At 39.5% G+C, this 12,159-nt stretch overlaps 1 protein-coding gene and 1 pseudogene across 3 annotated transcripts in view; one reads left to right on the forward strand and one right to left on the reverse strand.

The window, feature by feature from the left end:
• Positions 1-2,089: 2,089 nt before the first annotated feature.
• The window catches only part of WWTR1 (WW domain containing transcription regulator 1), a 143,367-nt gene continuing 133,297 nt past the window's right edge, over positions 2,090-12,159 (reverse strand). For 2 of the 3 annotated variants that reach the window (XM_005546076.5, XM_074031268.1), the window contains 2 exons: positions 11,753-11,865; positions 5,106-5,850 (listed from right to left, as the gene is read on the reverse strand). In XM_005546076.5, coding sequence (XP_005546133.1) covers positions 5,666-5,850; positions 11,753-11,865 — 298 coding nt within the window. In that variant the 3' untranslated portion in view covers positions 5,106-5,665. Of the gene's footprint in view, positions 4,085-5,105; positions 5,851-11,752; positions 11,866-12,159 lie in introns of those variants that run through there. The other variant, XM_045385124.2, reaches the window with a different exon arrangement.
• LOC123572005 (U6 spliceosomal RNA) lies at positions 11,376-11,471 on the forward strand (annotated as a pseudogene).

The raw sequence follows: 12,159 nt of genomic DNA on the forward strand, positions 1-12,159 counted from the left end.
ACCTTATGTCACTCCTGTTTTAAAATTCTGTGCTTTCAAGTAGGCTGTCTCCTTTACCTGAAATGCCTGGGAAATTCCTTGGTGAATAAGTCTCAGACATCGGGACCTATTTGCGACTGTTCACACCTCTTTTCCTTCTCTACCTTGAGCTCCTATAACTCTTTGTCCCATAATGTATGGCCCCGATTAAACCACGGGATTGAGTTTTCTTCATCCTTGTTTTTCCTAGGCCTATTTAGTGCCTTCAACATGCCAGGAGCTCAGCAAGTCTTACTGACGATCGAATTAATGGACTCTCTCTCTCTCTCTCTCTCTCTCTCTCTCTCTGCTGGTTGGTTGGTATTGGTGACAGAATGTTGGGGGATGTCAAAGAAAGAAGGTCTTAAGAATTCTATATTCTTTGGTTCCCTCAGGAGAAACCAAATCCACCTTAGGCTCAGGGCCCCCAGACCCACCTGACTCTCTCCAACTATGAGAAACACCGCTAAGTGCCTGGAAATTTTGGTGAGAGGCTATTTTAGGAGAAAATGCTAATAATTTCCCAGATTAATGCTTACAATTGTCTTTTTTATAAATCCCTTGCCCCCACCCAGGGCCCCACACTCAGAGGAGCCCCACGCTTGGTTTAATGCTCTGCTGCCACCATCTTGAAATTCTTATAAATTTGAGCAACGGGCCCCATATTTTTATTTTTCACTAGATCCTGCAAATTATGTAGCCCATCCTGCCAATGAGTACATGATACATACTTCCCAACGTTTCCTGATTTGACAGTTTTTTGTTGCTGTTGTTGTTTTGTGTTTTGTTTTTGTTTTTGAGACCGAGTCTCGCTCTGTCACCAACCTAGAGTGCAGTGGCGCGATCTCGGCTCACTGCAAGCTCCGCCTCCCGGGTTCACGCCATTCTCCTGCCTCAGCCTCCTGAGTAGCTGGGACTACAGGTGCCCGCCACCGCGCCCGGCTAATTTTTTGTATTTTAGTAGAGACGGGGTTTCACCATGTTGGCCAGGTTGGTCTTAATCTCCTGACCTCGTGATTCGCCCAACTCTGCCTCCCAAAGTGCTGGAACTACAGGCGTGAGCCACCACGCGCCTGGCCCATTGGACAGTTTTAACACTGAAATTCCTGAGTCTGAAAAAGCCCTCAGTCCCGGGGAAACCAGGAGAGTTGTCACCCTTCTTCTGGTCCTCAAACTGCAAACCAATGTGCCATGCATTACTTTGACCTAAGCCTCCCTGACATATTCTATCTGTGACCCCTACAAATAAATATTTCTAAACGCAACTCTCTGCTAATTACAGTTGAAGGTTTTATCAACTCAAACTTTTAAGTTACAGGAAACCTATTTCAAAAAACAGTAGGAAAAGGTGGCAGAGTCTAGGTCAGTGAAAGAGTTCCAGCAAGCCTATGAGCCACTGGGGATCCAGTCATTATGTAAATTTCTGATTAGGAATGAGGTTGGTAAATTAGTCACCACCCAGTTTCATCTTCTATAAACTTTCAATTCACATTATTGAGCCATATTTCTATTGGGCTGTTTGTTTTTTTCTATTGGTTTATAAGAGTTTGTTGTATATTCTACACCATCATACCTGGCTAATTTTTGTATATTTTTGTAGAGACAAGGTCTCACTATGTTACCCAGGCTGGTCTCAAACTACTGGGCTCAAGCAATGCTCCTGCCTCAGCCTCCCAAAGTGCCGGGATTATGGGCATAAGCCATCGTGCCCAGCGAGAATTCTGTATTTTTGATGGTCTTGTCAAATCTGTGAGGGTGTTGGGAGGACAATGTAATTTTTATATATATATATATATATATATATATTTAAAGGTATATTTTTTATTTTTTAAAGGTATATACATATATATATGTAAAAAACCTCAGTGGACTTTGTAAATAAAGTGGAAACCAGAATTCTGCAAACATTTAGAATGTTGAAGGCCAGGCACATGAGCCAAGAAATTGTTTGCCTACAGATTTTTCTTTCTTTCATTGTCTACCAGGAGGGTTACATAAGCCTATCTTCAGTACCACCCAAAACCCCCAGTAAAAGAAACACAGACAAATAATGAAAAGCCAAAGGCTCCAGTGGAAGTTCAATTGTCTTTATTTTTCTTATGCAGAATCACAGAAGTAAAAACCAGTACCAAACTCCAGGTAAAATGGTTTGATCTGATCGATTTGGCTGCATACTTTTGGTACGCATAACATTCTAAACTTAAAATAGAAATCTTTATATTACAAAACATAGAAGTAAAATTTTAAAAAGTTAAAGTACTAGCACATATATGTGTTAGGAAAATGGTCTCTGTCAATTGCCCATTCTCCCAATTAAATTAACCTATGATTTCCTTTTTCTAACAGCTTATTTTTTTCATAAAAGTTGTACTTTGAGAAGTTACTTTCTAATTACATCATGAGAACACATCTTGTAATTGGCAACACTTCTGTCATTCTAGATCACTTCTGCAGAGAGCTTTTTAACCAAGCTGGCATCGACCAGCACAATCAAGTTTTTACTGTTTTACCTGCTTCCTGTATATGGTGTAATCAGTGAAAGAAATGGCATTTCACATCCTAAATAATATGGTGAAACACTGTCTACAAATTACTTAGATTTAACAGAATTGCAATTAGGTTTTGACAATGTATTTACTTCAAAACAAAATATCAGGAAATATCAGGAAAAAATATCTTGAAAGAAAGATCTCTGAAATTATTTTTCATTTGATATGCCTTTTCAGTGACAAAATTTGAGGGTGAAATGATGATGTTTACTGATTGATTTAGTACTAAAAAGACTAGTACTAAAAAGGCTAAAGACAGTTGTCTTATAATAAGAAATATAGTATAAATAGCACCTTATCAAGAATTCTGCAGGGGTTTTAACACTTACAATAATAGGAAATAGCCATTAAAAAGTTGCTCTAACTTTAGACTTCTAACTTTAGTGTTCTTTAACAAAGGCCGTATTTTGTGGCCTTAAAAACAAAAAAAATTATATCTGGCTTTATCTATTAGTAAACACAAAGGGTCCATATTTCATTCTGAAAAAAAATATTTATTATATTCATTCATAAATGTTCTAACTAATTTAACTAAAAAAAACTTCTAGTATTTTCTAATGCCATAAGCTTACTAGAAAATTACTTCTAAAAATTGGTAATATAAATCATCAATGATTTAACTACTTAAAAAAAGAGGGGTATCTGTTTCTCTTACATTTAATAACCTGAAAATGACTCTATAAAAATATTTTTTAAAAATACAGTAACACTGCTGAGTTTTGTTAGGTCCCTTGTTTTTTAATCATTTATTTATTTATTTATTTATTTTAAGCAAGAATGTACAACTCTTTTTGCAATTTTTAGCTAACAAAAGACAAAAAGAAATAGTGCTCCCTTCAATTTAGTAGCAATAAAATCATCTACCTTCATCTCTCTCAGAGGGCTTAGGGAGAGTGAAAGGAATTAGAGGAACATAAACCATGGGTCCTTCAGGAAAAAGAAGTCACTTCATAGTGATGGAGGCAACAGCAGGCTACGCTCTTGTCTGCCTGCATGCTCAGCATCAGCGTGCCCTGCCCCTCCTCCTCCCACATAAGGTGCACCAAAACCTTCTTTTCTTCTACCACAGAGTCTTCCGGTAATAAAGGTGGTAACAGAAAATTGTTGCTTTGTCCTTTTGGGGCATCTCTTGCATCTCCTACTTGTTTTGCTTTTGGGGTACTATAACTCGTCTCTTTCCATTTCACAACTAGTATCCTTTCCACGATATTCCATAACTTCGCTACTTCATCTCTGACCTTTTCACTTGCCTTCTTTCCAACATGATCCAATGTGCTCTGTACATGTATATTCCGGTAGATCAAAAGGAATCTTATTTAAGATCCCCAACAAATAAGTCCCCCATGGAAATTGAAAGTGTCCTCTCAGAGACTCAAATTATTAATGTCTTTCAAAAAAGATTAACTTCATAGATTATAAATAATATTAGTTTGAAATATTAAACAGTTGAGGACTTCATTGGCAATGCAGGCAGACTGCGTGCCAGTTGAACATGATGCTCTCTCAGTCCTTAAAAGCTAATAAAAAAAATGGTTTTGGTTACATAATAGGTATTGAATACATATTTCATGCCTTTTTTGTATCAACTGTAGCAAACAGGGTTAGGATAATATACTTAGGAATCAATTTTACTGAATTCAGAAACATGTTTCTCCACCATACACCCTCAAAGGGCATTTTTTTTTACACGTCAGTCAGAGATCTGCTTCATCCTTCAGTTTCATAGATAGAATTATTTTAAACACTTGAAATCTAGAAAGCAAACCTGACAAGGCTTCAGAATTTAAAAAGCAACAGCTCACTGTGTGTGGTATGCTATCAGATTGAAATCTATGTTGTCCTGATGTTTTCAGAGTTATTTCAAAAGACAAAAATACAGTTGCCACTGATTTATCAAAAACATTTGGCTACCTTTTATCATCAGCTACAAAATTACAGTGCTTTATAAAATAAACATTAAGGCTGAGCCCAGTGGCTCATCCCAGTAATCCCAGCACTTTGGGAGGCTGAGATGGGTGGGATCACCTGAGATCAGGAGTTTGAGACCAGCCTGACGATGACGGTGAAACCCCATCTCTACTAAAAATACAAAAAATTAGCTGGGCGTGGTGTCGGGTGCCTGTAGTCCCAGCTACTCGGGAGGCTGAGGCAGGAGAATTGCTTGAACCCGGAAGGTGAAGGTTGCAGTGAGCCGAGATCGTGCCATTGCATTCCAGCCTGGGCAACAAGAGCAAAACTCCATCTCAAAAACAAACAAACAAACAAAACCCACCATCAAATTCTAAGCTGCAATTTTTTAAATCCCAAGTTGTAATATTTCAAAACCTTTTGTTTGAATAAAATGCTCATAATTAGTACCAAACTGGTCTCTTTCACAAGATCTATAGTGTAAGAACTGTGACTAATGCTGCTGCTGCTACTCTCCTGCTGGAGGGACTAAGTTGTCTAGATGCTCTGCAGTAAAATAACAAAGGATAAGCTACAATAAGACTGTGTGCCTTTGTAAATACAGACTAATAAGAGCCATCAGAGCCAGCATGGATTCAAAATTACATTGTATTCCATACAGTAGAATTTTACTATCCATACAATGATTTTTAAAGCTCAAGTTAAATAGTTTTTAAAGCATTTGGTACTACTGTCATCAATACAGTTTTTGAAACTGTAAATCAGGTCTGATTTTGTGCACATTTCCTGGACCACACTGCCCTCAGAATTAACTGCCTGTGGTCAGCTTTTCATGGTTTAAAATCAATTGGTGTATAAATTTCAATTAACACTCATAAAGCTTAGCCACGGGGCAGCAGAGAAGAAAGAGAAAAGTATTCTGCATAATCAATCCTGCAGACACAATTCTGTATAATCTGTCGCAAGAATGCAGGCTTGCAGAAAACGAAAATATAGTATTTATTTATGTTTAACTTAAGTTACTCTCAATCGAAACCAGGCAATGATTAAACTGGCAACATAAAAAGGAGGGAGCACGAGTCATGGAGGCAGAAAGTGGTGCACCTGCAGACTTGCTCTGCTACATCACTTTTTCCAAGAGGCCCAGGAAATGTAAGGTCATGGCTACATCCAAGTTACAATGGTAGTGATTACAGCCAGGTTAGAAAGGGCTCACTTTTGTTCAGAGCAGACTCTACATCATTGAAGAGAGGGATCAGGTCTTCAGATTCCAAAGTTCCTAAGTCAACGTTTGTTCCTGGAAGACAGTCAAGGAAATCAGGGAAACGGGTCTGTTGGGGGTTGATGTTCATGGGTGTTTGTCCTGCGTTTTCTCCTATAACAGAATGAAAAGAAACCATTTTAATTCCTTCTTTTAGGCTCTTGAAGGAGGAACTGTTCAAGTATTAACACAACACTCACCTTCATGTCTTCAACTACCATATTATTGACTCTTACTCATAGGAGGTACAGAGATGTGGAAGAAATCGAAAATTATTTCTGGACAGATGTGGTCCAGAATGGAAAAGGCCAAGGAGATAAGAAAGGAGCATGTGAAAGGCACTGTTGATCTGATCTATGATCTGTGCCTTCCCATGACAAAGGTGTGAAGAACTGTTTTACAAAAGAGTAGAGAGGCCCTGTCTGTAGTAAACGCGTTATTACAGAACTATAATCAACAGGTTTCATTGTAAACTTGTGTTTATCCATACCATCCTTCTTTATGTTCAAAGAGAATGATGTGAAGCTTCTTTTAACCAGGTAAATAAAAAGTTGTCTTCATTGATGGCTTTAGGCATTATTTATAAAGGGAGTTCTGCAGGCGTTCTCCCTCTTTCTGCTAATACCTGCACCCTACAACTATCTACCTTTCTCACAAGCATATGAGCCAAAATGCATATAAGCATGCTAAGGCTTTGAGTCTTAGAGTAAAGAAATCTTTTGCTGTGCAGAAGCTCTTTAGTTTAATTAGATCCCATTTGTCAATTTCGGCTTTTGTTGCCATTGCTTTTGGCGTTTTAGACATGAAGTCCTTGCCCATGCCTATGTCCTGAATGGTATTGTCTAGGTTTTCTTTTTTTGTTGTTGTTGTTTTTTTATTTTTTGAGACGGAGTCTTGCTCTGTCGCCCAGGCCAGAGTGCAGTGGCCAGATCTCAGCTCACTGCAAGCTCCGCCTCCCGGGTTCACGCCATTCTCCTGCCTCAGCCTCCCAAGTAGCTGGGACTACAGGCGCCCGCCACCTCGCCCGGCTAGTTTTTTGTACTTTTCAGTAGAGATGGGGTTTCACCGTATTAACCAGGATGGTCTCGATCTCCTGACCTCGTGATTCGCCCATCTCGGCCTCCCAAAGTGCTGGGATTACAGGCTTGAGCCACCGCGCCCGGCCTAGGTTTTCTTCTAGGGTTTTTATGGTTTTAGGTCTAACATTTAAGTCTCTAATCCATCTTGAATTAATTTTTGTATAAGGTGTAAGGAAGGGATCCAGTTTCAGCTTTCTATTTATGGCTAGCCAGTTCACATGTACCCTAGAACATAAAGTATAATAAAAAGAAAGAAAGAAAGAAAAAGAAAGAAAAAAAAAAACTTTAGTGCATATCGAAATAAAAAATAAAAAAAGAAATCTTTTGTTTTCTTTAAGCCACTATTTCCTAAACCCATTTAATCACCTAAACCTACTTTGACAGTATGTGTATCCTAATAAAATTGAAGTTCTACAGAACACAGGTGAGCAAATGCTGTACTAGAGGAAAAGTAGGTGTCTGGGATATGACATGAAGAATATAGGTTCTTTATGTGTAATAGCATGGGACAGAATGCACTACTGACTTTTGTGTCATTAGATCGAGCTTTGTGACTGTGTAAGCTTAGACACATTTAACTTGCTTGATTCTCAGTTTACCCATCTGGAAATTGGGATTATAAGCACCTTCTACAAAAGTTGGAGTACAGTGCCATACAGTGTCTGCCACACATCCGTGGCTCTAGGTGTCATTGACATATACAAAGTTATATACATATAAAAATATGATAAATGTTGATTGTCCTGAGAGAAAGAAAAACCTAGGTCTTCAGCCACTATTAATTATACAATATCAAAACAACAGGTTAATTCAAACAGTCTCAAACAATTTTCTGAAGAGATAATATCTACTTCAAAAATTGAGAAGCATTGATAACTAAGGTCAGCTTCTACCATAACGTCATTTTAAAAAAACGTGTTAAATTATCTTTTGTGTGTTACAAGTGCAGTAGCCTTCCTGAAAAGTATGCAGGGAAGTTCCACTATTTTAAGCAAAATTGCAGAAAGTTCACTTTAGCAATCTGTGTTTTCCAAGGAGAAAAATTATATCCTTCCAAATGATGAAGGAACCATAATCCAATTTGGATTTTGGTGATAGCAAAACACAATGGCTTTTCTAGAAGTCACAAAATATCAATGATTCCTGGACAATATTTTACAGTATTTTCATTGCAAAGGGCAGTAATCTGAAAAATTAAATCAAATTCAACAATATGACCTCAATACAGTGTTACTGATATTGAAAAACAACATAAAATAAAAAACAAAATCCAAAATAACTTTCTTCTACTTACTAGAGTGTAACAGATAAAAATGAGGCTCTAAAAAGTATCTGTTCTAAAAAACTATCTGATCTGAAGTGCTGGATGTCTTTTTTTCTCTTTATCTCCAGTTAGAATCATTCATTTCTACTCATGTCCCATTTTAACTTTCAAATACTCAAAATATAATTGTTAGCCAAGCAAAATCTCTGTTTTAAAGTATTCCTAGGCCGGGTATGGTGGCTCATGCCTTTAATCCCAGCACTTTGGGAGGCCGAAGTGGGTGGATCACCTGAGGCCAGGAGTTCAAGAACAGCCTTGCCAACATGGTGAAACCCTGTCTCTACTAAAAATATGAAAAACAACAACAACAAAAAAACAAAACAGTGCCAGGTGTGGTGGCACACCCCTGTAATCCCAGCTACTCAGGAGGCTGAGGCCCGAGACTCGTTTGAACCCAGGAGGTGGAGGTTACAATGAGCTGAGATCACACCACTGCACTCCCGCCTGGGTGACAGAATGAGACCTTGTCTCAAAAAGAAAAAAAAAAAAAATCCTCTTATCCTTTCTTCTCAGGATTAAAGGCATGAGGATACTGGCTAAGCTTCTTCATTAAGGTTAACAATCTTAAACTAGAAGCAGCTCTGCAATCTCATAGTAATATTTTTGGTCTTTGCAGTTTATCCACTTAGAAAGTGGAAGAGACAAACAACATAAGGCAATTCTTTTTTTTTTTTTTTTTAAGATGGAGTTTCGCTCTTGTTGGCCAGGCTAGAGTGTAGTGGCACAATCTCGGCTCACTGCAACCTCTGCCTCCCAGGTTCAAACAATTCTCCTGCCTCAGCCTCCTGAGTAGCTGGAATTACAGGCATGTGCCATCACGCCCAGCTAATTTTGTATTCTTAGTAGAGATGAGATTTCTCCATGCTGGTCAGGCTGGTCTCGAACTCCTGGCCTCAGGTGATCCACCCGCCTCGGCCTCCCAAAGTGCTGGGATTACAGGCGTCAGCCACTGTGCCCAGCCACAGAGCAATTCTTAAAAGGGTGTGATTACTGCAGAATATTCTGGAAGGATGGATGATTTCCCAGCTCTTGCTCATGTTATTCCTTTTACTGGATCTTTGCACCAAGCCCAGCTGTTGTTTCCATGTATGTTTTGCAAATGGAGTGCTCAGCTGGCTCGTTTCCCTTCAGCATGTGGCCAGCGCATGGTCCACGGCCTGACAGATCTTTCCTAGCTACATTTGAGCTCTGCCTGCCCCCACAGCTTTCACTCATCTTGTTACTGTATAATTACATTTCTCCCCTTGAGAAGATTTATGTCCAGTTCCTACAAAGACTTCACAGAGGTGGCCCCACACTCAACGAGTTGACTCTCACTTAACCAGGTTAACCTGGCACTCTGACACGATCAAGTCCATTGTGTGCGTGACATCAGCCTTCTTACTGGAGAAGAGCACTTTGAGCTGGGCTCTGTGATCTCATGACTCCTCACAACTCTGCCGTGAGCATATCACTCCCACTTTATGGGTGAGAAATCTGAGGCTCATGGAGGCTATGTAACTTACCCAAAGGCGCTACTAGGAATGGAGAAGCAAGGATTCAGCTCAGGCTGCCTGTTGGCTGAAACTACGTTCTTTTCAGGACATCATTTAATTCCACATTATGGCTTCAAAATAAAACGCTCCCTACTTACCCACTTGAGGTTATTTTAAAGAGACATAGAGTAGAATCCATCCTCTTTTATGGTTTTGTTTTTTTGAATGCCAAACTTAGATTTAGATCTCCTGAACTTTTTTCCTTAACTTTGCTTTTTATCCTTACAGGCTGCCCAGTGTTTAGAAGATGATAGTAAACAATTACTAAACATAGAAAGGAGCCACTTTCTAAGGCTATTCCAAAGACAGTAAAATAAATCTCACACTCAAAAAACAGAGAGAGAGAGAGAGAGAGAGAGAGAGATAGATAAAGGGGCAGGGGGTTGTCGGCGGGGATGGGGAGGAGAACTGAAGTAATAAACTTGTGACTCCTCACAAGACAGTCTTTGCAATCTTCTCAACGCAAAGATGACAACCTACACGAAAGACACGGGGGGAGGAGCTTTGATTTACTGCATTTGTAAGACACCTGGCTATGAGTTTGACTCTTGGTCTTTCCAACAATTTAGATTCACAACACAAAGAGGAGCCATGTAAGAGTGGAGTGCAAAAAACCACAGGCACTATGGCAAACACTTTGGGGGAAGCAATTTTTTATTTTCAATACAAAACAATTCCTTTTCTATCATCAATGATAATGGAGGAGGAATTTGCATGAATAACTCCAAACAGTGGACACCCTGCTGTCATTCATTTTTGGTTCTAGAATATCTTCTGTGAGTTTATGACTTTCATAATTAAGTCTAGATAAGGCTAATAAGACTAATTTCAGTTTCTGCAATTAGAAGTCTCACTCCTTGAGAAAAGGAGAAAAAGAAAGGTAATCAGGAAGCCTGCTGAGGCTGGACCTGAAGGATGCACAGGCTGGGGGACAAGGTAAAAGTAACCCTGACTCTCTTCTCTTTAATTGCCGAGGGAGGATGTCGTTACCATGTTGGAACTTGGAACTGACAATTTTGAATCCTCTGAGCTGCTCAACATTCCAAATGCCCACTGCCATTTGCTTTTCTTTTCTTTTCTTTTTTTTTTTTTTTTCTTTTTTGAGACAGAGTCTCGCTCTGTCGCCCAGGCTCGAGTGCAGTGGCTGGATCTCAGCTCACTGCAAGCTCTGCCTCCCAGGTTCATGCCATTCTCCTGCCTCAGCCTCCCGAGTAGCTGGGACTACAGGTGCCCGCCACCTCGTGATCCACCCATCTCGGCCTCCCAAAGTGCTGGGATTACAGGCTTGAGCCACCACGCCCGGCCCCAATTGCTTTTCAAATGCAGTGAATGACATGAAAAAATTTGGGTACTGGAACTATAAACCAGTGTCACTTTCCAGGAGAAAGGGTGGCCCATATACTACAACTGAAAACTAGAACAGCACGAATACCCCACTGTGGAACCATGGCAAAGCAGACAGTGGTGTCTTGATGCAATTGTGAGGAAGGGACTATATGGAGCAAAGATGAATTAAAAAACACACACACACACACAGAATTTAAAATCCTGTGCCCAGATGTAAAACTATACTTGTGTAATCTATGAGGAAGGGGCTACAGTTTATTAATAGTGCCTGGGGGTTCAGTGGCTTTTCAGTTGTTATTTGATGTTGTTTTTGAGATTGTGTGTTTCTGGTTGGATTTTAAAATTGAGATGACCGTACTCACTTTGGCAGCACATATACTAAAACTGGAATGATAAGCATGGCCCCTGCATGAGAATGACATGTAAATTGATGAAGCATTCCATTTTTTTTCAACATTTTTATGGACACTAGGAACTACTGGGAGTGGGGAGGAACAAGGGGTGAAAAACAAACTATCGGGTACTATGCTCACTACCTGGGTGACGAGAGCAATCATATCCCGAACCCCAGCATCACAAAACATAACCATGTAGCAAACTTGCACGTGTACCCCCAAATATAAAATGAAAGTTGAAATTATAAAAAGAAAAGAAAAAGAAAATTGAGATGACCGAAGAGAACATTTAAAAAACACAAGCCCACTGTAAGTGCTTGCAGGCTTTGCTCCTACCTGTATCCATCTCATCCACGTTGCTGAGGAAGTCCTCCGGAGTTGTGGGGACACTGTAGCACCCTAACCCCAGACCACTGTCAGTGCTCTGCTCCCTCGAATGATATGGCCCTCTGCAGAGCAAAAGATGAAGAAACTTCAATGCAAGCCCACTAAATAAATCTCAAAATTAAAACACAGTCACAAAAGCTCTAAACTAGTGTAGTTGTGCCATTCTGCCCAACTTTCCAGGTTGGGGAGGAAGGAAAGTTTTAATTTTGAAATACATATCCTCATGAAAATGAAAGTAATCAGGTGTGGCCGTTCACAGTGAATTGACACTGATTTCCTTTTCACTTCAAAATAACCATTTAAACACTCTTCGACATACAGAGTATGACACCATTTATGTAAAACTTAAAAAAAAA

The sequence above is a fragment of the Macaca fascicularis genome, chromosome 2 (assembly GCF_037993035.2).
Source record: "Macaca fascicularis isolate 582-1 chromosome 2, T2T-MFA8v1.1".
NCBI classification, from domain to species: Eukaryota; Metazoa; Chordata; class Mammalia; order Primates; family Cercopithecidae; genus Macaca; species Macaca fascicularis.